Source organism: Bombus huntii, chromosome 16 (assembly GCF_024542735.1).
Source record: "Bombus huntii isolate Logan2020A chromosome 16, iyBomHunt1.1, whole genome shotgun sequence".
Classification (NCBI taxonomy): domain Eukaryota; kingdom Metazoa; phylum Arthropoda; class Insecta; order Hymenoptera; family Apidae; genus Bombus; species Bombus huntii.
This window is the reverse complement of record NC_066253.1, coordinates 3,777,876-3,805,436: the sequence shown is the minus strand read 5'-3', so window position 1 is coordinate 3,805,436 and position 27,561 is coordinate 3,777,876. Positions and strand designations below refer to the sequence as shown.

General features: G+C 31.7%; 4 protein-coding genes across 17 annotated transcripts; 2 read left to right on the top strand and 2 right to left on the bottom strand.

Annotated features, from left to right (window-relative positions):
• Window positions 1–59: 59 nt before the first annotated feature.
• On the top strand, window positions 60–3,415 carry LOC126874774 (myotubularin-related protein 6). 2 transcript variants are annotated; one of them, XM_050637189.1, is made up of 13 exons: window positions 63–261; window positions 552–665; window positions 750–912; window positions 981–1,138; window positions 1,219–1,344; window positions 1,414–1,548; window positions 1,654–1,786; window positions 1,861–2,087; window positions 2,182–2,432; window positions 2,498–2,638; window positions 2,706–2,832; window positions 2,900–3,169; window positions 3,238–3,381. In XM_050637189.1, the coding sequence occupies exons 1-13, from the start codon at window positions 238–240 to the stop codon at window positions 3,379–3,381; spliced, it is 2,013 nt and encodes a 670-aa protein (XP_050493146.1). In that variant the 5' UTR covers window positions 63–237. The 2 variants fall into 2 exon arrangements, with proteins under 2 accessions (XP_050493145.1, XP_050493146.1); XM_050637188.1 differs by having other exon boundaries at window positions 60–261; window positions 2,900–3,415.
• On the bottom strand, window positions 593–8,853 carry LOC126874777 (calnexin-like). Of its 5 annotated transcripts, XR_007693013.1 has the most exons (12): window positions 8,606–8,853; window positions 8,201–8,522; window positions 7,855–8,107; window positions 6,959–7,254; window positions 6,172–6,831; window positions 5,941–6,081; window positions 5,664–5,789; window positions 5,257–5,379; window positions 4,852–5,013; window positions 4,662–4,758; window positions 745–924; window positions 593–661 (listed from the first exon to the last, which is right to left on the bottom strand). XR_007693013.1 is itself a non-coding variant. In XM_050637193.1 (11 exons), the coding sequence occupies exons 3-10, from the start codon at window positions 8,096–8,098 to the stop codon at window positions 4,702–4,704; spliced, it is 1,809 nt and encodes a 602-aa protein (XP_050493150.1). In that variant the 5' UTR covers window positions 8,099–8,107; window positions 8,201–8,522; window positions 8,606–8,853; the 3' UTR covers window positions 3,287–3,422; window positions 4,662–4,701. The 5 variants fall into 5 exon arrangements, 4 of the variants coding, with proteins under 4 accessions (XP_050493150.1, XP_050493149.1, XP_050493151.1 ...); XM_050637193.1 differs by lacking the exons at window positions 593–661; window positions 745–924 and adding an exon at window positions 3,287–3,422; XM_050637192.1 differs by lacking the exons at window positions 593–661; window positions 745–924 and having other exon boundaries at window positions 3,608–4,758; window positions 8,606–8,852.
• Window positions 8,854–9,640: 787 nt separating this feature from the next.
• On the top strand, window positions 9,641–24,672 carry LOC126874768 (brain tumor protein-like). 9 transcript variants are annotated; one of them, XR_007693008.1, is made up of 11 exons: window positions 9,641–11,403; window positions 11,578–11,909; window positions 11,992–12,196; window positions 12,269–12,767; window positions 12,925–13,092; window positions 13,167–13,417; window positions 13,492–13,849; window positions 13,937–14,169; window positions 14,311–15,006; window positions 16,673–16,832; window positions 17,982–24,672. XR_007693008.1 is itself a non-coding variant. In XM_050637157.1 (10 exons), the coding sequence occupies exons 2-10, from the start codon at window positions 10,723–10,725 to the stop codon at window positions 14,413–14,415; spliced, it is 2,832 nt and encodes a 943-aa protein (XP_050493114.1). In that variant the 5' UTR covers window positions 9,641–10,061; window positions 10,626–10,722; the 3' UTR covers window positions 14,416–15,662. The 9 variants fall into 9 exon arrangements, 2 of the variants coding, with proteins under 2 accessions (XP_050493114.1, XP_050493113.1); XR_007693007.1 differs by having other exon boundaries at window positions 17,013–24,672; XR_007693005.1 differs by having other exon boundaries at window positions 16,673–18,215; window positions 18,290–24,672.
• On the bottom strand, window positions 19,998–27,263 carry LOC126874781 (synembryn-A). The gene is made up of 9 exons (XM_050637203.1): window positions 27,116–27,263; window positions 26,891–27,030; window positions 26,548–26,657; window positions 26,015–26,468; window positions 25,698–25,944; window positions 25,482–25,626; window positions 25,263–25,413; window positions 25,077–25,196; window positions 19,998–24,996 (listed from the first exon to the last, which is right to left on the bottom strand). The coding sequence occupies exons 1-9, from the start codon at window positions 27,191–27,193 to the stop codon at window positions 24,870–24,872; spliced, it is 1,572 nt and encodes a 523-aa protein (XP_050493160.1). The 5' UTR covers window positions 27,194–27,263; the 3' UTR covers window positions 19,998–24,869.
• Between the last annotated feature and the right edge of the window lie 298 nt (window positions 27,264–27,561).

Below are 27,561 nucleotides of genomic sequence, written 5' to 3'. Positions count from 1 at the left end.
CAGAAATGTGTCGATAACTAAAATGAATGTCAATGTTTTCATCTAAATATTCGACAAGCTACGTTCGTGTAATCAGTAATTAATTGCGTATATCAAGGCAATGGGGAATATATCTTTTTCATATTCGATAAAAATAGGTTGAGAACCCCTGTTACTGTCTGATAAGTCAGTGGTAACCAATTTACAGCCCGTCAAATGCTTCATCAGGTGTAAACAACTGTGAACGAACAGAACGAAATGGATCAAATAAAAATCTCGAAGGTATCGTGATAAACACCTTTCATTTGTCGTAAAGCTGTTTCGAATGAATTTTTAATCACAATTACGAACATCTGTCAATATGACATTCACCAATATGTCTTTTCGTTCACTGCATATTGATGTCTGTAAAAAAAATAACAAAAAATAATTGTCCTTACATAATTGTATTAGAATGAATGTAGAAAATTGTATGCATTTATTTTCAATAAATATATACTTTATAAAATATATATCTAGAATTTAAAGAATTGGAGTAACATCATTATGATATGCAAAATTTATAATTCCAGGTGGGGAACGTGAGGATTTTAGATAAATATAGTAACAACCATTCTGTTGGTACTCTTTATTTAACTGTAACACATCTTATATTTACAGAACGAAGTGGAAAAAAGAAAATCTGGGTATGAATATAATTTTATTACGATCATTTGTTTTACCTTTATTCCCAAGTAATATAAATATTTTTATAAAGCTTTTTACCATAGGTGTTATATACTCACATTGCGAATATAGAGAAGCAGCCATTGACTACGACAGGCTCCCCATTATGTATTAAATGTAAACACTTTTTCATTGTAACATTTGTTATTCCAAAAGAACGAGATTGCCATGATATATATCTTACTCTCTCAAAATTGTCTTGCCCAGGTAAACATTGTCCTATACAAAGTAGAGCTTAAAAAATCAGTTTCTAACATTGTATGTTTTGTTTTTAGTAAGTTTAGATGATCTTTATTGTTTTCATTATCAAGAGAACAAAGACACCTTACCGCAACATGCAGGATGGAATTTTTTTAATGTACAAAGTGAATTTCAAAGGCAAGGTGTTCCAAATGAAGAATGGTCTCTAACGTATTTAAATACAAATTACGAGGTACAAATTTTATATTTGTTTTAAAGTTTAATATTCATTGTGAGGTTTTGATGTTCTAAACATATTAATTCAACTTTTAGCTTTGTGATACTTATCCAAAATATTTGTATGTACCTAGTACATGTGCCAACAGTATCTTGATAGGCAGTGCAAAGTTTAGAAGTAGAGGAAGATTGCCAGTTTTAACATATTTATATTCCAACAAGGTATGCGTAGTTATTGAAATACATAAAATATGAAAAAAATAAGCAGGTCCTATGTAAAATATTTTACAGGCTGTTATCTGCAGATGTAGTCAACCTTTATCGGGATTTAGTGCACGATGTCCCGAGGACGAACAAATGATGTACAATATTTTGCGAACAAATCCTAATTCTAAATATATGTACGTCGTAGATACGCGACCACGAGTAAGTCTATAAAACGTTCACCAAAATATGTTTATAATTGTAAACCGTCTTCAATAATACCATTATAGAGATCAGTTACGTTATACTTTTTTAATATTTATTTAGATCAATGCCTTTGCTAATAGAGCTACAGGAAAAGGATATGAGAACGAGAATTTTTATGACAACATAAAATTTCACTTCTTTGGTATTGAAAATATTCATGTAATGAGAACAAGCTTAAACAAATTAATAGAATGTGAGTCTTTTATTTTAGATTTTTTACGCAAATTATGAATATTTATTATTTTCATATTTTTAATTATTGTATAGTACAAAGGATGACATCAATGAGTGCATTTTTAAGTGGTTTGGAAAGCAGTGGATGGTTGAAACATATACGATCTATTTTAGAGACTGCTTGGTTTATTGCTAGAGCAGTTTCAAATGGAGTTAGCGTAGTAGTGCATTGTAGTGATGGTTGGGATCGCACTGCTCAAGTATGTTCATTGAGTGCTTTATTACTGGATCCATTCTACAGGACAATTCAAGGTTTTCAAGTAAGAAGTGATTGAACATTATTATTGTTATGATTATTATCATAAATTTTTAATTTTTCAAAACCAGAACTAAATATTTTTGTTTCATTTTCAGGCATTGATAGAAAAAGACTGGTTATCGTTTGGACATAAGTTTAGTGACCGATGTGGTCACATTAACTGTGATAACAAAGAATTAGCCCCAATTTTTACTCAGTTCGTTGATGCAACATATCAACTGTTGCAACAGTATCCCCATAAATTTCAATTTAACGAATTTTTTTTGATAACTCTTCATGATCATGTACACAGTTGTCAACATGGTACTTTTATAGGGAATTCAGAAAAAGAAAGACAAATTCTCAGGTATTATTTTCAAGTAGTAATTTATCCTTACATAAGTAATTTATTATATTTTTAATTATTTTTAGAGTATCGGAAAGAACATATTCTCTATGGGGATACATTGCAAATAATATGCACCAATATATAAATCCTTTATACAAATGCAATCGTTTCAATGAAGAAACTAATCCTGTTCTCCAACCTAAATTGGCTCCACAGTGTATTATGTAATATATAATTTTATTTTGTGAACGTATTCAACAATTACAAATTACATAAAAAATAATTTTCTAGTTTATGGCGAGGATTGTACTTTAGATTCGAGAATGGTATTCATCCGAGAGAAACGTACGAAGATTATCTTTCGATAATGCATGATCATACCAGTTGTTTAGAAGATCACGTTAAGCTTCTCATAAAGGTATAAATATTGTTTGACAATTTTTTTTATTTATTGGATTTTTAATGTTGCTTGTTACTTTAAACAGAGAGCTAACTCTTTGAGTTCAGTATTGAATTTAAATAACATTAAAAAAAAAGGAGTACAAGGGAAACTAAAATTCGATAATAAATACACAATGGATCCATTATCCGAAACCATCATAGAAAATACACCAACTCACGAAGAGAAAGCAAAGTGTAAGATAAAAATTAGTCAGTTACAAAACGAATTGAAAACAGTTTCCTTGGACTGGAAGTTATTCCGTAACATGGAAGAGTGTGCATGTTCTACTACATTTGACGCATTTAATAAAAAGGTAAATGTATATTATAACTTAAGATTTAATTTAGAATTAGAATTATATTTCCTTCCTCTTTTTTTCAGCATCACTGTTGGTCATGTGGAGAGGTATTATGCACAAGATGCATGGGTGCACACACTGTTCTTGCTGGACATAATTCACAACGTGCAGTGCCTACTTGTAAGTCTTGTACACAGAATTCCAGTATTCCTTCTACTAGTCCCTAAATTTATTCCTTTGAACACTTATTTAAATTTGTAATCTGTACCTAAAATGTATATTATTAGATTATATAACATTAAGGTAGAAATAAGATAGTAACATAAACTAAAAAATTTGATCTGATGGAAACTGTTAATAGGGAATTGTATATTTCACATTTCTTTTTTTTATATGTATTCGAACCAAAGCATGTCGATTTTAAAGAAAAAGGATATATAACATAAGAGAGTATTACGAATAAAAACAATTTTATTTTAATGATCCACCGCAAATTGTATTATAATAACTATTCTTCTAATAGTATACAATCATACCTTTTTAAATAAGACTGTTTTTTTTATACTTCTATTATAAGATATGCAGATCACAAAACGCAATGTTTTGTTTTTAAGGTCAGAAACGGAGTCTCCCAAAAATAAAATTTAACTATTTTACATTTGCTTATATCAATGTAAATATTATATAATATATTATATCAATGTAATCTTCTTTTTAATTTTACTTTTTTAATGAAATAGATAATAGCATAATTTAGTTGAATTGTTTTAAAAAGTGTTGATTTTTTCGTAAATTTAAATAGAAATTTACTTTGTTTTTGTTGTGAACACGGAGGAAAAGGATTTTCAGAATCTACTTGTTTGATTATTTTTAAACAATTTCAGACTTATCACTTATAAATAATACAACATAATATAATACATAAAATTATTTCAGTCACATTGCATACTTTATTAACATAATAGCAAAGGAATGAAACATTATTTAAGAAAAATCGTTACATTGAATAATATAATACATGCCTATGAAAAATATTAACTGGTAATATTAAATAACAAATTCTATATGGATTGTGTGTAAAACATTATTGGACACAAGCAACGAACTTTCTAAAAAAGACACGTCATCCGCTCTGTTATACAGAAACTGTGAATAAATCTATTCTATTATTCGTCTTTTTTTTCTTAATATACAATAACAAAAGTTAAATTGCTACATAGTATTAAGACATAAATAATTACATCAAACATCATTCTTACAAAACTGTTTTCTTTTTTTTTTTGAAGTACTTGTATCACTCATACGCGTGAGAAACATGCTTCAATGTGAAAATTATTTTGCTTAAAAAGTATGACTTAATGAAAAATTACACATGAGAACAAAATATCTAATTTTTAGATAAAAATCTGGCTTCTAGTGACATTTTATAATATATAATTAGATACTGAGAAAAATTCTAACGTTTACAATGCAAGTGTCAAGTGGAATGTGAGTGTTGCATAAATACCTTAGTAGTACGAATTCCTTTCATATAATCTTAATTCATTCTAGTCTTTGTTTGGTTTTCTTCGTCGTGGTCCATCACCACCTATTGCTGGGTTATCCTGAAAGCAAATTAAAAATTAAAATAAATTTCAAAAAATCATTTTTATCATAACATAGAAACATAACATAACATGGAAGAAATTTTTACTAACATTATCTTCACTTTCTATTATTTCTTCATTTTCGTTTAACTTTTCAGTTTCTTCCTCTGCTTCAGTATTAGGTAGCTGATTTTCTGTTTCTTCTTGCTTCTGTACTGTTTGTTCATTTGCTTCTAAAGGTTGTTTATCTTCATCTTTTACATCATATTTATCCTAAAAGAAAATTTATAAATTTCTTACTTTACAAAGATAGAGAATCTTTTATAAAAATAGGAAAAATTACTTCCAAATATTTTTAAAAAACCAAGATTTAATATTAACAAACTATCGCAATTAACGTAATACTATCGTTACAAAGTGCGTAAGGTAACTATAAAATTAAAACTACTGTATATGTTTTATACAGTTACTATATTAGAAAAGAATAGTTTATAAGGCTTGATGATTCTTTTATACCTGAGAAGCTAAGCAGCAGTAATATATTATTAGCAATATGGCGAAGCCAGGAATTATTATACATGTACCGCATATCCAGCGATGTTCCGCAGCAAATACGCCAACCTGATGCCATACACTATACTGTTTAAAATAATCATAAAATTACAAGTCATACAATTTACACTGAATTTACTTAAAAACTAATAATCAATTAATAAACTTCTAAATATTTATATCTCTCCTTTAACTGTTTCACTACTATTTTGTATAATTTATAGCTGAGAAATGTGTACAATTTTTATACTATATGTAAACGATCTATGTGGATACATTATTACTAAAAGTCTAGTCATCATATTGCTATACTTTGGTACCAATATTACAGATATGAGAGCGATTTGCACATTTGAAATTACAAAGTATACCTCACGAACTCGTTTCAGAAGATACCAAATATATAATACAACTGGTACTGCACAGTATATAAAATACAACACCCACCAGCCTGGTTTATAATTTGTTACTTTTAATATGCGACCCCATAAAGTTACCTGCATAGTACAGTGTATATTGATTATATTGATTATATTGCACATCTCATTAAACTTATACCTCTTTTAAAAAATAAATTAATTCATAAATTTAATTCAAGTAAATGTTGGATTGCTATTTTTCTTTGGATAGAAAAGAAAAATTGCTTACACTCTCCTTCTCGATTCTAGCCCGACGTACTTCGAATGTATCTTCCGCCCATTTTCTTGCTACTTCTTCATCATCAGCAACAAGAATATTATCGAAGAGAATGTCCGTAGACATCGACCAAAGTTCAAAGCCCACAGCAAACTAGAAATCCAAATATGAAACATATTCTGTTCAACAAAACAAAACAACAAAACAAAATTTTGTAAAATATTATAATATATAGAAACATACAATAGGCATCATCCGGAATGGATGTTGGTCATTGAAGTAATTAGGATTATGAATTAGTTTTGGCTTCCATTTGCCTTTATAATTAGGATTGTTAATCAAGGGTGGTGACCATTTGCCCTTGTATCGAGGATTCTTTTTCATCTTTTGCTTGTATGGTCCACATCCTGGTGCATCTGCACACTTTGGATTTGGAATTTCTGGAGGTTCCCATTCTCCATCCATTTCAATATCCCAATCTTCAGGTTTTACAGAGTCAGGATTGGGAATCATAGGTGATTCGTCTTCGAGCCATCCTTCAGGCATGATGTCGTCTTCATCGACGATTTGTGCTGGAGCATCTTCGTCCCAATCGTCTGGTTTAACAGCTGATAGGTCAGGGATCTTTTCCTTGTCATCCCAATCTTCTGGCTGAACATCAGTAGGATCTTCTATTTCCAAAGGTGGATTGACTGGTGGAGTGAAATCATCCAGCAAAGATCCAGAATTTACTACCTTATTATCGACTTTGATTTCAAAACTATTATCTGGACGAATGATCAAAGTATATAGGTGAGACTGCTTGTCTTTGAAAAAATCTTCCAAGCGCTCTCTAGGTTTCTTACAGTGTTTTTCTTCTATCGAACCATTGAGAGGGTTTTTATGTCGAAAGATAAAATGCAGCTGCATTAGAGGAAAGCAATTAATTAATTTTGGAACAGTTTTGTAAAAATAAAATTGTTTTATTTATTTTTTGTTGTTTTATTTGTTTTATTATATTATTCTTTATATTATTATTATATATATATACCTTGTGATTGTTTCCACATTTATCAGGACCAAACATTATAGTATAGGGAGTTTTATCATGGAATTTCTTTAAATCTTGATGCTCTGCATCCAGGGTAAGCAATTTCAAATAAGCCCCACTACATTCTTGGCCTTCTTGAAAATTTACTTCGTATTGTACAATTAATGGATTATCACCGAAGTAAAATGGTTTGGATAATGTAGTGGATATAGCAGCATGTCTAGCTTTACTCTTAAGAACTAGCCCCAGATCTCCCTCTTGCGCATGCTCTTTAGGTTCTTCTATGGACCAAATTCCTACAAAAATAATGTAGATTATAGTCTCATGTCATAAAAATCAAAACATATCATCAGTTTAGTAGAAAAGTAATACAACTAGGAAACAAATTTCTTTGTTATGTTTTACACTAGCTTGGATTTTGAAGGTTTCTAGCAAAAATTGTCTCTTAATTCTAACATTTTCCTTACTACATATATAACTATAGTGTAATTTTATTAGGTAAAATAATGACACACCCATCTAAGAGAATAGTTCATTACCAGGTTTAAATTCTGCAGATATCACTTATATATTTCAAAAGTGTCACAACTCAAAATAGTTTACTTCTACATTGTAACATTAAAACTATGAAAGGGAGATTTCAAGGACTAATAACAAGAAAAAGCATGAAAATAATATTTGACTATTCTTTCCTAGAGTCTATCCTTTTTGTCAATGTTATATGTTTATTACAAATAATTTTTCGCTTCACCTGAAAAATTTTTTTGATTTATGTTAATTTTTTAAATACATGCACAATATCTTAAAATTGATCATCTTTTACATGGATGTGTGCATTGATCTCTTTTGTAAACTGAAGACATATATGAGTAAAACTAGAAACAAGAGGTTATAACCATCATATTTCGCTATATCTTCATCAACAGAGTCTTTCTTGGCTTCTGACAAGACCCAAGATTTCTTAAACTTCTCCTCGTTGTCGAAGGTCTCTACTAAATATGCGAATCCAGAAATTTCGGGTGTCTTATAAACCACCTTAGCCGCTGTATCCTGAACATTGCTATCACCACTCTCATTAGCTTTGATAATACTACACAGCAGACATAAATATATAATTAAATTCGCTACAAGCCTGGCCATCTCATATTCCTAGAAATGAAAAGAATGCAAAACTTTATGAAGGAAAACATTGATTACGAGATGTAATATAAAAAAGTGAATAGAAAAGAGAAATTCCCTTACCAAATTCAGTCGACGTGCATTGATTTCTCAGTGAACAGAGTGAAAGAAAAACGTCGCTCCGTGGGTAATTTAATTAAGTAATAATAGTAATTCAATTATATAGGAGAAAAATATCCGTTTGTAGCTGTATTTCAAAAAGCGACAATACCGAAAACGAGGCGTGCAATGGAAAATAGTGCCCCGCTTAATTAAATTAATTGAATTATCAAGTGATCCCGCGGTTATAGCAGCGGATTAAAATAATAAAGCTTAAAGACAATTCGACTGAGACGTATTTAAAAATATTAGGTTCGATTTAGCCTCTTATAGATCTCCTTTTTACCTGAAGAGGAAAATTGATTGACCTTTAAGGAAATTGTATTTCCATTCGTACATTCTCTGACGTGTGATATTAATGTAACATACCGATTACTGATCCCCTTGAACCTCGTACAGTAAAACCACGTCACAGTGATTCCCAATACAAAATGCGGAATCCTCCAAAATGGGAAAATATTCTAATAAACGATAATTTGTATTTTATTTTTGCTTTAATAGCCGTAAAAGGGAATTTATATGCAAAAGGGTTTGTTTTTTATTGAAACGATTATTAAATATTATAGTTTTTGGTAAATTGTGTAAAGATAGGGAAAAAATCTAACAGAACGTTTGGTAATATTTTTCTTTTTTTCGTGGCAAGGTTGTAATGAAATATCGAATGTCGCTGATTGAAAACCACTGATGATAATCCTACTATGATAACAGAATTATAGGTTCTGAATCTAATGTTGCGTAATTTACGCCAAATAATTCTTTAATCCTTTAAATAATGATGTTATCATTTTATTATTAATAAATGATTCTGAATATTTATCCTATACGATATTCATGAAAATATAGTATGAAGTGCGCGAAATTTAAAAAATGTTATTTAATCACTTTTTTTATACTGTAAAAGAATCATACTTAAAGAGTTTCGATCTGAAAGATAATCATGCAAGATTAAGAGGTGATTCTATGTGTAAAAATAAATCGAAAACGTAAAGTAACATTTTTTCATACAAAGCTTAATTTTAGTGAAAATCAAGTTTAAAAAATTGGTTAGTAATTTAACTAATTATTGATTAGGTATATCATCAATCAGCAGATAAATAATGCGCAAATAGGTAAAAAATGTATAGAATAAAAGTTTTCTGTTTAGGGTCTCGTTTTTAAGAAAATAAAGTTTGAACTGGTACGGTAGATAAATTTTTTAATTTAATTTTCTATTTCTCTCTTCAATTTTTAATTTCAATTTTCTTGAAAACGAAGTATCTTATGAAAAACACATTCTATAGTTTGACTTGCTTTTTTTATGCGGAATCGTTACCGATTATACCGAAAGTATATTTACAAAAATACAAATTTGCATAAATATTCGCAGTCTAATAATTCCTGAAGTATCCTGTATTGTTCTCATTGTAGATTGAAAAATTGGGTCAATAAGGACATTCAAAGTTTACAACGTCTCTAATTTTCGACATAGTCGCGTGATGTCGCCCGGTTTGCTGCATCGACGAAACTTGGGGAAGTTTCTAAGTCCCGCGTTACGGGTCTATAAGTGCACTCATCGTTATATTAATTGTTTGCAGGGCTCCTGCATTGGGGTCAACTCTTCTTGGTTCGAATGATTTATTCCTCCGCTCTACATATGAAAAAATCAGAAATATTCGCGGTTTGAGGCGTCGGATAACAATTGAAATTGAAACAATCGCCGTTTCGCTATCGTAAACGACTCAAAGGGGATTCGTGGATGATCGATAAAAATGTTTCTTAGTACATTCGATACGCAAGTCAAAACGTTGATCCTGTTCAAAACGAATATTTAATACGAATTCAGTTGGTAAGCATTCCGAGACCAGTGACGAAGAGAATAGTGTTACAAATGTAAATAGAAAGAAGAATAGATTCAAAGCTCTTGCAGAGAGAGGGAAGGAAAACGAATTAACCGCGTGTGTGTGTGTGTGACTACAGAAGTAAAACTTGGAGAGGAATTTTTTTTATCTCGATAGACACGAGGAAACGAGAAAGAGAGAGAGATAGAAGGAAAATAAAAAAAGACGGAAACGAAATATGTCAGAGCTTGAAATGCTGCATGACAAAAATTCGTTCGTCGTAACGAGCGTCTTGCGTTGATTTGATTTTTTCTCTTTCTCTTTTTTCCGTTCATTAGTGTGCGCCACAAGCATTATTTTTATACACACGGTAGTAGAAATCCCCGTTGGTGGTGGCCAACCGTGACTAGCAGTGTTTTGTTTCGTTGATTAAACGATCGATGCTACGATGTCTTGGCCCTCGTGTTTCACGATCTGAAAAAGGGGTTTGTGGCTTTTCTTTTTTTTCTTCTCGTAATTATTCGTCTCGTTCATTGGAACGATATGTTTAGTTAAATAACATTAAACGTTAGATCTCACGGTTACCCCGGCAAGACTGTCTGTAAGAAATAAAGAAACTATCCACAAAGGAGAAGATATTCGCAGACAAACAAGAAGTGATTTACAAAGATGGCATCGTCTATGGTGGCTGTTCCTTCTGGAACAGCTTCGGTTCCAGCTGGAACTGGTATCAGTCAAAACGAAGATGTGGAGAATGGGAATGTGTTTACTGAACGAAACATAAACACTGTTACCAGCTGCAGCGAAACCTCTAATCCTGGTGATGCCTTGGAAGAAATAAATTGTGGCTCAGGTGAATCAGGTGATCAGGAATGTGCTATTTGCATGAGCAAACTTTGTTCTCCACGAGTGCTCTCTTGTCTTCATGTGTTTTGCGAGGCTTGCCTGGATAAGCTTCTGATGGACGAGGCAGGTGACTCTAAAGTTAGCTCTGTCCTAATCTGCCCGCTCTGTCAACAAGAAACTTCCATTAGTTCTAAGGGTGCTGCGTCACTGACATGCGATTATGTTCTAACGAATATACTTGACATGTCCGCGATTGAGAACATGGCTGTACTCTGTACCTCGTGTAAAGCCAAAGAGAGTGCGGTTGCACGTTGCTCGGACTGTGCCAACTTCTTATGTCCGAATTGCAACACCGCACACCAGTTCATGCGTTGTTTTGAAAGTCACAAGGTCATGGCCTTTGAAGATTTAAAGCAATCCAACGAAGCTATACCAATACACAAACCTATTTTTTGCGAATATCATCCTGCTGAAAATATGAAATTTTACTGCTACACTTGCCAGGTAATTAGCATGCCTCCAAATTCTTTGATTTTGTGATAATTTATTGAGGACTGTAGAGTCCATACATAGTATGGATTATGAATAGACTTAAACCTCTTATTGTATTATTATTGGTAAGAGTACTGGTATAAGATCAAATATTATAAAACCCACTTTATTAATTGTTCAATTTAGGAACCTATATGCAACGAGTGTTTGCTTATTGAACACAAAACTCCAGAGCATCAGTATGAAAGACTAATGGATGCAGAACCACGTCAGAAAGAAGAATTAATAAAATTGATGAATGAGAGTAAAGCAAGAATAGCAGACTGTGACCAAGTATCTGCACAACTAGAAAATGCACTTAGTGAACTACAAGCACAACATGATCAAGCTAAAGATCTAATTGTAGAGACATTTCAGAGTTACAAGGCTGTTTTAGAGAAATGTCGAGACAATGCCCTGGTTGAGCTTGAAAAATTACATTCAGATAGGGAATTAGAAATAATGGACACGTTTCATAGGTTAGAGGAACATTCTTCACTTGGAACAAATATTGTCTATATCTTTAAAATGTATTTACTACATCATTGTTCATGTTTACAGCGTTGAAAAGACAGTGGAGAAGATAGAAGATGCTTGTCGTTTTACCTCCAGACTTCTTGAGCATGGTGATGCTGTGGAGATCCTCGCTCTTCGTCGTATCGTAGGAACACAGTTAATGAATTTAATAAAAAACACACCAAAGCCAAATGTTACGTTTTCTATTCAGTTTCAAACTGACTACAATCAGTTTGAAAAAGCACTGAAGGTTTGTTTATACTACATATGTTTAATTGTATCTGAATGAACAAAAATACGTTAATGAAATATATAATTGTAGGAAGTCTTTGGTAAATTTCATACGGAAAGCACACCAGTAACAAAATCCACTCCAGAACCAATTACAACTATGTCAGGAGTTTCTGTGAACCAACAAGTTGTTCATACTTCAATGGGCTGTCCTCGTTCTATTAGTGCAAGGTCTCCCATTTCCCTTCCTACATCAATGCAATCCTCCTTCGAAGGTGACCCTTCATTTGTTATACCTCCAACATCCAGCCCTCAAAGTATTCCACCTCCACCACCTTCTGTATCTCTTCCTCCAGGTCCTATTCATGGGCTTACTAGTATTCAAGAATATAATCTACAGCAGTTAGCTAGTCTGGCGGAAAAAGTCGAAATGGTTGGAGACACGAACGTGGTTGGGCCGAGTTCGAATCCTAGTCCAACGCCGTCTTTCACTTTAGCAGATTTATTTGCCGGCGATCTGAGTTCTACCAGCCATGCAATCAATAATTTACAAGCTCTTGCAAAATTAGGAAACACACTTGGTAATCAAGGTATGGGGTCACTGATATGAATTATTGTGCGTGCGTGCGCGCGCGCGCGCGCGCGCGTGTGTGTGTGTGTGCGTGTGCGCGCGCGCGTGTATGTATGTATGTATGTATGGTGCGTCAAATGTAGTGTAATCATTTACTTCATTTTGTTTATTTCCAGATCTCGGCAATCCTACTATTAATGGTGGTAGTGGTTTAGTACTAGGGAGAGGTCCTTCGCCAGCCATTGTGGACACACCAAACTTGAGTCTAGCTGCTAACAGTCTTTTAAATGGAGGATTTCAATCATTATCTTCATCCACTTCCACCATACTTTCACAGGGTGCTGGTAAAATCTCTCTGGATTATTGTATATTTCAAATAAGTCAAAACGATTTGATTACATAACGATATTTCTTGCAGATGATTTAAGAGGAGACTCCATGCATAACATGCCTGTAGTAGTAGGAAATACAGTTGGCAATGTAACTGGTTCCGGTTCTGGAAATTATACTCATCCGCGTTCGAATAACACGAAATTAACTCCTATGCAAATTAGGTGTAAATTTGGACAGTTAGGTCCCAGTAAAGGTCAATTCAGCTCACCTCACGGATTTTGTTTAAGTGCTGATGAAGATATTATTGTTGCCGACACGAATAATCACAGAATTCAGGTACTTTTTTCAATATTTGACAATTAGTCAGTTTAAATTCTCTGCTCATATTAATAGTCGAAATCTATTTTTAGATATTTGATAAGACTGGCATATTCAAATTCCAATTTGGTGTTCCTGGTAAGGAAGAGGGCCAATTATGGTACCCTAGAAAGATCGCCGTGATGAAGAACAGTGGAAAATTTGTTGTTTGTGATCGAGGGAACGAACGATCGAGGATGCAGATATTTACAAAAAGTGGTCATTTTATCAAGAAAATAGCAATTCGTTACATCGATATTGTAGCTGGCCTAGCTGTGACTAGCGAAGGCCACATTTTGGCTGTTGATAGCGTATCACCGACGGTGTTTGTAATCAGCGATACAGGAGAGCTGTTAAACTGGTTCGATTGCAGTGAATATATGAGAGAACCAAGTGATATTGCAATTAGTGGTAAATAATTCCTTTCAAATTATGTTTGGCTATATTGTGTGTTTCAAGCTTTTGTAAACTATACATATAAATTTCTTTTGTTTTCAGGTAAAGAATATTTTGTTTGTGATTTTAAGGGACATTGTGTTGTGGTGTTTAACGAGGAGGGAAACTTTTTGCGTCGTATTGGCTGTGACAATGTAACAAACTTCCCAAATGGGATCGATATTAGCGATGCAGGAGATATATTAATAGGAGACTCGCATGGTAACCGTTTTCACGTGGCTGTTTTTTCAAGAGATGGTTCCTTGATTTCCGAGTTCGAATGTCCATACGTCAAGGTAAACGTCCCAAAATTAATCACACGTCCCATTAATTTTCTCTTTTCTGAACAGAGCAACCTTTAATTAATTGAGATTAATTAAAGGTTAGATTCTTTTCAAACGATTCGTATCAAACGATCACCTGACGGAATTTCGCAGGTCTCTCGATGTTGTGGCTTGAAAATAACCTCAGAGGGGTATATTGTAACTCTGGCTAAAAATAATCACCACGTCCTCGTGTTGAACACTCTTTACATATCATGAAGCAAAGGGGCAGACCAAATAAGTATGTCGTAACTTTCTTCAGCGAGTGGAATTATCTTGGTGAATGTCGCTCTACTCTCAACGAAGAACAAATCGATTAATACGAAGAAATAAACGAAAGAAAGAAGAAAAATATCCAATATGCCCGTGACATTGAGTTCTTTGAGATTTGGGCCTATCCAAGCAATAGAATTACAAACGAGTGCAGCATGCAGCTTTAATAGTCTGTATAAAAGAAAAAAAAAATGGAAAAACAAGTATAAGTGCGTCCCTGTTTTATGAAAGTAACAACGTTCGAAAGAAGAAATAAAAATAAAAAAAAAAATTAGGTAAACGTACGTCTCCGACCAAAAAACAGTATAAATAGTAATTTAGCGAAGTTGCATTTGGTAAACTGCCAAGAAAAATTAACATGAAGAAGAAAAAGAAAGAAACACAGTTAGGCAAGGAGTAGCAGAGAGAGGAAATTGGAAGAAAGCCGAATTGGATCGCTTTGACCGGAAGTGGAGGAGGAGATGTGGAAGGAAGTTGCAGAACGGTAGCTTTCCGTCACAATCGGTCACATCATCTTCGACTTCGTCAGTATTTTAGGTATGTTTATAAATCAAATTATTCTAGTCTCTAACGAGCACTGTTTTACACACTGATTTTTCAATCCGTACTCGAAGCAACGTGTATTTTTAATCTGGAGGTATTACGAAAATGTGTGATAAAAGTGGCGACAAAGAACGAGTGGAAGGAAACGAGAAATTAATAAGACTTTTTCTTCCCTACGTTACTTCGAGATCTATTTGTAGATACACTAAGTTTCTAAGATTTCGTTAAGAATCGTTAAGTAATCTAATAAGCATGTTGAGATACGAAAAGGTTACGGTTATTAGAAGAAGTAAATAATAATACAAATTCCTGTGCTTAACGTTGCGGTGAAGACAAATGTTGCATGCTGCGACACATGGTAGTACTTCCTGCTCTTATCATATCATATCTCTATTTAAAACAAACAAATAAAAAATGAAAAAAAAATAAAACTAACAGAAAACACATCCAGTACTCCTCGTTACGGCAGACACGAAGCTTAAACAAGAAAAAAGAACAAAAACTGAAAAAAAAGGAATAATACGAGCTATGTTCCTGGTGATTCTCCTCCGTGCATTTGAAAATTAGTAGTTCAGAAAGAGAAAGAAAGAAAAGAGGAATTTTATGGGGCAATGTTAAAGTAGAGAGAGAGAGAGAGAGAGAGAGAGAGAGAGAGAGAGAGAGAAAGCATAGAATTACAGATACGTTGAAAATCAAACATATAATTGTCTTGCGAGACGAGGAATCGTACACGAATTACATTCGAAAAAATAAAAAATCGAAAATAATTATTCTAGACTTGCCACTGATAATAGATCCCGTTTTGTGCATTGTTAAAAGAAACAGAAAAAAAATATATAATAGGCGAGGCACGTAATGGTTACAATATTTACTCAGGATGCTTTATTATGGTCCACCATATAAATACAATATATATACATATATATGCGTGTGTGAATTATTGGTTCGTGGTGCTAGAGAATAATAATATATCCATACCATGTAAATGTATTTGTTACAAAAATTACAGAATCGTTCCGAGATTTAACAGTGCTGTGGAATGATCATGTAATATATTATACAAGGTTCATAAGTAAAAATTATACCACCGGTATCATAGGAATAATATCTTTATCTATGTATAAAAAGATTAAAAAAGGAAAAAAAATTGAAAAAACAACGTACAGTTTGCTAAACAACTTCTATTTATGTATATATAATTAAACATGATCCGTAAGAAAAAAAAGATGAAAATCCATGTAAAACACATACATATATATAGAAATACACATATTTTTTAGGGTTGTTTACATGATCAGCCTTAAGATTTAATTGAAACTATAAAACAAAAATATAAATGCAATGTGTATACAACATATATATATATATATATACACATATATATATATATATACACACACATATATATATATATATATATATATATATATATATATATATATATATACACATATATATGTATATATACGGATATATCTGGCAGATCGCTATATATTGTATTATAATTACCTACAATAACGATTGAATGTGAATAACTATCTTGCCATACCAAATGTTAGAAAGCACATCCATATATATATATATATTTCTACTTGGATAGCTTTGACAAATTTGTTTTTCGCATACAAATTGGCTATGCTAAATAGAATTGGTTTTAAAGGGATGAATGGCTAGTTAATGAGGAAAGTGGGAGGATATGTCTAAAACCTCAAGGAGAACAGTGCGAAATTGCAGAAACGCTATAATAGAGCTACTCAAAACAACAGAAAAAAAATAATAAATCTGCGCGTAACATTTGTAGTAAATTGCACGAAGCCTACGTACGTACACCTAAGCTAATAAGTCGTAATCATCTTTTATTATTAGAAGTTTTAATTTTATATATATTAAAGAAAAAAAAAAAAGAAGTAATTCTGAAGTATTTAATAGTCATGGTTAGTAGAGTTATATAAATAATGCCTGTGATAATAGTATCGTCAGGATAAGTTGTGTCCTTACAGAGTCTTTGATGTCGTTGCAAGGTAAATATTATTAGAGGTACCGAAACGAAATGTTGTTAGCGAGACGCCTTGTGGAAGGTGTATTTCTGTTTAATGCACAATAACACCCGATACAAAGCCATCGAATGGTCTCTAATGATATGTATGAATTATATACACAATACACAATATGAATATAAGAAAAGAGAAGCAAAAAGATAATATTGAGAAAAAGTAAAGAGAAATATGTTGCAAACATTTTTGCCAGTCGTATTTGAAGACAAAGAAGAAGAAAATAAAAAATGGACTCATAGTGTAATGAATGGATGACCATTAATGAGAGGGTCTTTTACCTCACAAAATTATTATATTACGCTCACTTGAATATTTTAGTATATAGATTTACTCTATTTACATATTTTTATCTGTGGAAGACTACTTGGCTAATTTAGGCCACTGTTGAAATTCACCCCTTATTTGCCTTGATGTTTAAATTACAATAATAATATAAAAGGAAAAAAAAATGAAACGGGGATTACATGTTACGTAAATGGTAATTGTGATAGATTTTTTGATGATTTTTACAATCTCAAAAGTCTTATTATCCTAATATGTATAGAATTATAATAGTCACTCTCGACATAAAAACTACATAAAGAAAACTCTGCTTACATTGTTAAAGAAAAATAACTAATAATTATTAAATGACAAAAAAGTAATGAATATATCACCTTATTGTAAGCAGTTTATAAGAGACAAAAGATATATATACTATCAGTCTATTAAAGTAAACGTATTCAGATATGTTCTACGTATTATACTTTTATCTGATCTAATGTTTTTATCGCTATAAAAAAAAATATATATATATAAATAAAAACAGTTTCCAAGGCCTTTTTAGATGCCACCTAAATATACTTCTTCGACACGATTTCGGTTTTTGTAATGGTTCTTTGTGTTCGTTTACGATGACGTGCTATCTATGTGCAGCTTAAAAGAAACACAAAAAAGCAAGAGAGGGGAAAGAGAGAAAAAAGAAATTGAAATTCATAAAGAAGGTGTCCATTGTTTTTACGATTCGTATCTATGATATGTTTATAACAATGAGGAACAAATTTAATTAATTTAACGAAGGATTAAAAAATTTTTAATACGGTAGTAAAGACTCATAACTATTGATTCCATCATTCCTATGTATTTATTGACGAAGGAAACATTTATTTCGTAAGTATAATTTGGCGATTTAAAAGTGACGCGTGATTTCAAATTCCCATTCGAACAAATTCTTGCGTTTATAGTGCAAATATTTGGTTTTATATTTTCGACATTGATTAATGATCGGTCTATTAATCGACAATGTGTACAAGAATGAGCTGCTGCAGTTGTAAGAATGTGTACGAAAGAGAAAAATATATACATCTGACAAAAGCCATTGTTTGTCAGCCGTAAAAGATGATGAAAAACAGGAAAATTGTGTCGCATAGTCAAAACCAAAAAAAGCGGAGGGTATGCTACGAACAAGGAAAAAAGATACGAAAAATTAAATATATAAAATATGTTCCTGATTTTGAAGATCGCATCACATTTAAGTGATACAATAAAAATAAGATTACACTTGCGAGTTTTTTGCGGATATCGCGTCGGGGGGCACTTATATATATATAATATATATATACACAGGTAATAATATATGATATATACATATACACATTAACGATAGGATTTAAAATGAAAAAAAAAAGGTTGCGTCATTAACTGAATTCTAGCCTACGGTTAATCATAGTCTTCCTAGAGTTGTGGAAAAAAACAGAAAGAAAAAGAAAGGTTTTATCTTTATGCGATTACCGAGTTTTTTCTATCTAAGATCCATGGCTATCCTGGAAGTCGAACCGTGATCTTTTACTATAGCCATAAAGGAGCGTAATAAAATAAAGAAAGTTATTACCCTCACAGTGTTTATGCTGATGAGAATTGGCGGTCGAATTGATCTGCTTGTGAGAGACATTTTATCGAACATGACTTAAAAGTGTAACTATAAAATATTAACTTTAAAAAAGGAAACGGATGGAACGGAGATGTTATAAGTGAAGGGAGAAATAGGAGAAATCGTACATGCATAGGTACATACATATATTTTTTTCCTTCGAACGTTATTATTCGTCGTGTATTTGTACAAAGATCTAAATATAGCGGACATAGGAATTAGAGGAAACAGAAGACGAGTTCACAAAGGTTTAGGAACCGTATCTTTGTTAAATTATTCATGTGGAATAAGTGCGTTTTCCTTGTTGCTCTTTTTTCCTCTTTATTTTTTCTTCCTTTTAAAGTGGCATTTTTTTTCTTCGCTTTACTCATTTCTTGTAGGTCGTTTTTAAGTAATGTTAAACAACTATTTTTTTATCTTCGTCGAGGCATTAATGTGTGTTCTTGTGTCGGTTGTTTAAAGGAAAAGAGGGCATATTTATATGTATATATTGTCGTGTTGATTTTTTCCACATTGTTAAAATGTTGGATGCGTGCATTTTACCATTTTACACATGACGGACCTATTGTAAAACGGGGACACCACTTTCAGTTTTCCATTTTTTTTTTCTATTATTAATTAATATATGGCATCTCATGTGGGGTTTTTCTTTCTGTTCTTTTTCCTTTCCCCCACCCATAACTTTGATGTTTTATATCATTATTATTATTACAACTATTAATAATATTATGAATACTACTACTACTATTACTACCACTACTACTACTACTGCTATTATTATTATTATTATTATTACTATTATTTTATTATTATTACTATTATTATTATTACTATTATTATTATTATTATTATTATTATTATTGCAATTTTTTTATTTTTGTTTCCTTTTCCTTTTCTTGACTTTTTTCGATCATTGTTACCACCTTGACCCGCGATTTTCGTTTTTTTTTTTTTTAAATTAACAAATTCCTTTTTATGTGTATTATTTTCCTTTTTCTTCTTTTTAATCATTCAAATCTATATTCTTTTTTTTTGTTTTCTTCCTCTCTCCAATACTCAAGCCGAAATGACGAAAGACATAAAAGATTTCCTTCGTCTCGTTGCCTCTCGACCCGCCAGTTTTCGACAACTTATCTTTAATTTCTATTTTTCATCTTTTTTTTTTTTTTTTTAATTCAAATAAGTGCGCGAACGCTCTTGAGCAGCTCTTATTACTATTATTGCTATTATACTTATTATTGCTAATATTATTATATTGCGACCATTATTACTATTTTTTAATAATAGCATTAATTTAAATGTAGTTAATCGTTAAGACTTTACATTTTTTTTTCTTTTTATTTTTTGTGTTTTGCTTTTTCAAGTTGAAAAAAGACGATGTGTAGATCTCAAGACAAACGCCGAGGAAAGTTTCTCAATTTACAGAACGGCCATTATTTTCATACCACTTCCTCTCTCCCCATTCCGCCTTCGTTAAATAATCATTTTTAATCTTTTATTAGTTGGCTCGATTCGAGAGGAAACGAGATATCGATTGTTCTTCATCCGACAAAAGAAATTGGGAGACCCTCGGTTTGAATTTCTCGCCAGTTCAGGCCGCACAGTTTCCGCCGATCTTCTTTTTTAATTTTTATCCTTCGTTTTTTTAAATCCTCCGCAGACTTTTACTATTCGCTACGCGTAGTGAAATTCTTTAGTGCCAAAAGAAAGACTAAAATGAAAATAAAATAATAAAAAAAAAAAGGTAAAAGAAAAGTAACAAAACGAAGTTTAAAAAAAGCGAACGACAGACTGCATAATTTAACGAACGGAACGAAGAGGAATAGAAGCACTTCGATCGCCATCATTTTTCTCTTTTTTTTTATGTTTTATTTGTCATTCATATTTATTTAATGATGATTTCTTCAAGTTGAGTTCCATTTATATTATAAACATTAATAAGTAAAAAAGAAAAAATAAGAATACATGGGGTATCAGTGGTTCTAGAGTTATAAGGAAAAAAAAGAAAATATGAAGAAAGGAGCAAAAAAGAAGGAAAGAAAGAAAAGAAGAAATTATTATATATATATATATAATATATCTATATATATACACACACAACAATTATAAAAATAAAAAAAATGAGGAAAGACAGAAATATTAAACGATTATAAAAAAAAAATCCTTGCTTAGTCAGTTAAAGTACAAATGTTTAAATGTATTCTATGATTAGGTAATAAGTATAAAAACGAGAGAGGAGGCGTGCGTGTGCAAGCGTGAAAGGGATGAGAGAAAGAGAGGGAGAGCAAAACGCGCGTAGTTGCGTATAAACTTGGTTTCATTCCTTACTAAGCCTCTGATATAGCTTTATTTATATTTGCATTAGTTACTTGACGTTTAATAATACTTAAAATGACAGGACGGGCTGATAGAGGGCGAAGTAAAAAGAAAGAAATGTGACTTCTTTTTTTTCTTTTCTTCGTTTCTTCCTACTCATTAACATATGATATATATATATAATATATATGATATCATATATATATTATATATATCCACACACCTAATATGTATACAAAACCCTCGTTTTACTTTGATATTAATTTTAACGAGACACGCGTTCCTTTTTTTTTTCTTTTTTTTTTCGGAGATGTTTTCTTTGACATATCAAATTGACCACAAATGGACACATAAAGAAACCGTTGCATTCCATCGGCGTAGGTACACGCCCTTCGATGTTTCCCGTGATCTCTCTCTGTGTGTTTTTTCACTTTTCCAACGACAAAAACTTGGAACCTCCGCTTTTCCAACAAAAGTACACTTCAATTTTGTGGTGGCAGCTAGTTTTAGACTGGAAGACAGGTTTAAAAACGTCCTCAATGCAAAATAGAGAAACAGTTCTTCTATGAATAAATCCTGTTACATTCATTAGCAACAAAAATTATATCTGAATGGATGATTCTTGGCTTAGTGTCTGGCTCGGCGTTCCTTGACAACTGGATTTCTGTGATTTTATCATTTGAATGCCTCCTTGAGCCAGCAGTCACAAAAATCTTGAAGGGAACCGAAGCAAATAAGTAACAAAAGGTAAAGATTTCAAGTGATACTGTTTTAAGCAATAGGTAGGAAATAACAGAAGAGACATGCAGCTTATCCCACGTGCAATGTTGCAATAACATGTTATTTATAGTTTGTAATTTATTTGTAAGCTGTATCGTTAAAGAAGGTGGTAAGTAATATTTGATAGTTGGCGAGGGAAACGAATTTTATTCTAATTTCTCTTCGTACATTGTTTCAGATTTAGATAAGAAAATTTTCAGGGAATTTGCTTATTTCATATAATATAAGGGATTTCTTCTTATCTTTTGCCTTCATCTTGGTCTTTTGTAATTGTGTTTCTTCAAATTTGTTCATTAGTCGCCAAATTTTGTACCTGGGAATGGCATCTCCAGAAACATTCTAGTCATAAAGGGTTCAAAAGAGGTCCAGCTTCGAGCTTTTAATTCAAACTAATGGATTATTAGGACTTGTTAGTCTTCCTTGTTATCATGGAAGACATTGTGAAAGGACTTGCTTATTCCAGAAAGATTGACAAATCTTTAAATCCAGATCTGTTTTGGATCTGAACTGTTTACGAGCTTCTATGGACAATTTCACAATAAAAATGTCTTCAAAGAGAATGAAACAAATCAAAACTTATTCTACATAGGGAGGGTCAGGGTGTCATAAATAAGCTGATAAAACAAAGGGAACAGTAATGTGTGAGAAAAGAACGCCGAGCCATATACTCCTGTATACTGGAATTAAGTAAAGAAACAATGTCTTTGAGGATAGAATTTAATGTAGCACAATATCCAAATAGATATTGGGCATATGGTTTACACCATACAACAGGAACAGAAAAGCAAACAAAGAGTATAGAAATATAAGAAAGAAATAGTAAGTGAAGCGAAGAGTTGATAACAGACAGAGAAAAAAGAAATTCACGCGATTTGCTATGCGTAAACCATGTTTTCCTGAGACCTCCATTGGTATTTTTTATTAGATGAGACTTTTCACGGAAATGGGAAAAAAGAAAGATGTTCCGACATGTTGCGTAAATACTTCAAAACTGTAAACTGTATAAAAGGATAGTACAAGACAAGGGAGAAGTGGTAAAAATGCAATATGGAGAAAGCGTGTATTCCAAATATATTTTTTATATATGCTAATGGGATGCCAAGGAGCATGGTGACGTTGTAAACGTTGAAAAAAAATCAATACTGTATTAATTAGCGCGAGAGTTACACGTACGGTTATATGTAAGAAGAAAGAAAAAGGGAGAAATGCACATGCATATATCGACCGTGTAATCGAATTGTCAGTTCCCCCCGAAACTACTCAGCCTTTAGATTAAAAAAAAAATATATATATATCTATATCTATATATATATATATATATATATATTTATAACCGCGAATTTTCGTTTTCAAAGTATTTCAATATTTATATAAATATATATATACATATATATAAATATATATACATATATATTATATATACACATATACGTACATATTAAAATACATAGATATATATGTATATTCGTTTCTCTATTAAGTCCTTTGAATGAGAAAGAAAAAAGAAAAAAAAGAGCGATATCTTTGATGATTCTAATTTTAATTCCTCATCGTGCCCAACCATCAACTCCTACCGAATTTCCCCAAAGTTTGTTAAAAACCTAGTCTTATATAGTATACACACATACACCACATATAAGTGTTACGATATATATATGTGTGTATATTATGCACAGTATGCATATGTACGCATGTATATATGTATATATAAAGAAAATGGAGAAATGCGAAGTCTCTCCTTTCATTTCAACGGGGATTTCCGCTTGATTATTATATTAATTATTACTACTACTATTATTATTAATATTATTATTATTATTAATGTTCTTCTCTCTTCCTTTTTTTCCTTTTTTCTTCTCTACGTCGGTACCTACTAAATTTTTAGTTTCATTTTTATATGGAATATTCAAATTTATGGTATTATACGTATACACTTCTATATACACTTTTACAAACAATAATAAAATGGAAAAAAAATAAAATGAAAAGTAAAATATTTTAATCTACGTATTACATTAATATTATTGTATTTAAAGATATGTGGAAAACAGTTGCTACTTATATATTTGTCAAATGTACACGCGCGCGATATAATCTTTGGAAAGGTATCCTCTGCGGGACGGGCAGAACTTGGGAGGAAGGAGAAACAGATTGTTGTTCTGAATATATTTTTCAGAGTTCTTTTACAATGATATTCTGCATAATCATTGCGCCAAGACGCCATTTTGTTCGTTTTGAAATCTCGTAAGTGAGAAGTATTTAAAGAAAAGTATAAGACTCTATTCTCTCGCCATTTACCTTTGTCAATTCGCCCAACTTCGTTACGCCCCGCGCGGATCTCGTTTCCAAGCAAAAGAGAAAAAGAGAGTTACTCAAATATGTAGGAAACATACGTTCTTATCTGCGTATAGGCTTACTAAATGCAATAATAAATATATTGTGATGCTCACGAAAGCACATAACATAATTTACCAAAATTGTAATGTTTAAAATATTTCATGTGATTTTGGAAACTGTTATATTTTTTATTTCCTGCCAATTGTTTAATTTGTAATGTTGTTCTTTGTTCTTTTTTCAATAAAGTAAGCAAACCAACTTTAATATCGTTCTCTTTATATTTCTACGACCTTCAATTTAAAGATACGACTATTTCACCTCCATTGGATTTTCCGAATTATGAAGAACTCGGCTGACAACGAAGCAGGGTACGAAAGTAAAAGAACATTTTGTACATACATGTTTTTATTTCATGTCTGTTCTTTCATATAGTTTTATATATAAGAAGTATTTCTCAGCATTCAATCAGAATCAGAATCCTGATGGGCATATTGTTGTTTTGGCAGTTTCTCTTGCAATTCCAAAACGTGTTCGATCGGCTTTGGTTTCCCGTCTTCTCCAATCCTACAAGGTTGCATCACACCTTCCCTAAAATAATCAAATATATCATAAACATCGTACCAAAAACAAATTGATTGTTATATTCATAAATGAATAACGGTACAAACCTCGTTAACTTATCAACAAGACCAAGAAGCTGCAATGCTTCATACTCTTTCTGTTCCTCTGACATTCCTTCCAAAGGATTAGGTTTTGGATGTTCAAAGCAACCAGTCACAGGATTGATCCTTTGTAAGTACAGATTTTATTAAAATCGTAACACAAACTTATTATGATCTTAAGCTTAAACTTACTGTTCCTTATGTTTCAAGTATTCCTCAGTTTCACTGTCTTCTGATTCAGAAGAATAGTAATTTGGCTTTTTTTTATTTGATCCTAATAATCCTTTATTTGCAAACATACCAGCAGCATTCCCATATCCAGTATACTTTACCATGCGAACAACTAAAAATGACAGGAATATATTATTAACTAAATATATATTATAGTTTATTAAATATTTGTAGCCTTACCATTCTCTTTACACAGTATAAACAAGAACTCTGCAACAAGATCTCGTACCTCTACTACAGGAGAAGTTAATAATTTACACAGTTTAGCCCTTAGAGTAGTTCCTTCTTCTGGGCGATGCATTACGTCCCTTAAGGGAGGTAAGATCTGCAAAAAAACCAATAACTAATGCAATAACCTTAAATATCTTGGAACATCTAAATGGAAGAGAGTTCTACCTGTAACCTAGCATATTTTCTAATCAATCTCTCAGCTTTAACCATTCTGATAAAAGTAGTAACAATTGGACTGAGATTTCCTATTAAATCGGTTTTGTAATTTAGTCTTTTGTCTAGAAATTTTAATAAAACATATACTGCACTCATGTCCATATTTTGATATATTTGTTTGTGTTTCTCTTTACTAGGAGGTATCATTACTGAATAACAGTAATATGGTATTACAGTTAATAGATTTGCGATGTTGCTGGAATATAAAAATAGTATAACAACATAAGATAATATACATATATGGCAATGTAAAAAGTAATAAATACCTCTGAAGATCATCTTCTTTCTTACATTCAGATAACAATAGTTTCCTCAAAATTAAAACTAAACTCTTATTCTTCTCTTCTTCTGCCATATCATCTGAATTTATATACAAATTAAATAATGCTTTTAAAATTTCACACAGTAATGTTGCATTATCTTCCTTGATATCATGTGATTTATCTTGTTCATATTGATTGCTTATGTTTTCCAACATTTTTATCAGACACTCGTCTCCATTTAATTCTGTTTTGACAACATGTCTGGTGGTAGCATTTAGGGCAGTAATCAGGAATACAATTCTGGTATCGAATAATGTTACTTCGTATGGAATGTGGTCATTGTATTTTTTCATACGTTCAATTAGGCATTGCAAACAAAGTGTTTTTGGTAATATTTCCTGTACCTTTGCACTGTTGAATATTAAATTACATAGTAGTTTGAGAGCTTCGACAGTAACTGCAAAATAAATAAATAAAATAATTCCACATATCTGATATTTATCTGAACACTTTGCGATTAAATGTAATGTGCTTACCATTGGTATAAATATGTTCTTTTGCACCTGTGTCCTTTAGAGCTGCATTATTTAATATAATACCTAGTCTTTCGCCTGTGATTAATTCGTATAGCTTTGTTTTGTCTCTGCTACGTTAATGGAGAAAAACAATAGAATTACTTAATAATAATAGCAAAAGCTATAGGTCTACATTTAAAGCAATAACACAAAGTGGCTGTCATAAAAGTTCTAATGTTTTGCTAAAAATAAAAATGTGTTTATTCAATAAAGTTTTTTTATATATACCCTGCACACATAAAACAACATATCCAATAACATATTGTATCTCATACAAGCCCACACAGCTATGTTATAGTATTACCTAAGTATCCGTAAAGTAGATAAACAATTATGATGAAGTGATGACTGTGAATTATCTGAGAGACAATGAAACAATTTTTCCCACAGCTTTTCTCGTAACTTATCGTGGTTTAGTTCTTCGAATACAGTCCTGCTTCCATACTAAAATAATATAAAAATAAATATCAAACAAAAACAATTTATGTTATTAACTCTTCACAAAAATCTTTGAGACATTTAAACATACATTTTCCTCAAAGATGGCTATATCTTTTGAAAATTCGTCGCTTGTATCTGAAATTATTCGTTGCACTAATGCCTCCATGTTACTATCCGCATAGTATATTTGTCAAATTCAAAAGAAATTATATCGTATAAGAATGACGTTCCAGACGATTTTTAAACGTCTAAGCGACGTTTTATACACGGATCGAGGTCACTGTATTAAAGTAACCTAACTTGAGCGCCATCTCTATGAAACTAGGCACTCAAAAAGAACATTTCAAAATCTCAGAATTCAGATCAATCTTAAATTTTCCAAGGAGAGCTACAATCTTCTCATTTCTAAGTATTTCAATTAAGGAAACAAAGTGGATTCTAATTTTATTCATATTATGTAATAGAGGTTATATCATATAGGTTAGGATTTGGTAATTTCGATAATTTTTATTGAAAAACATGAAAATGGTTCCG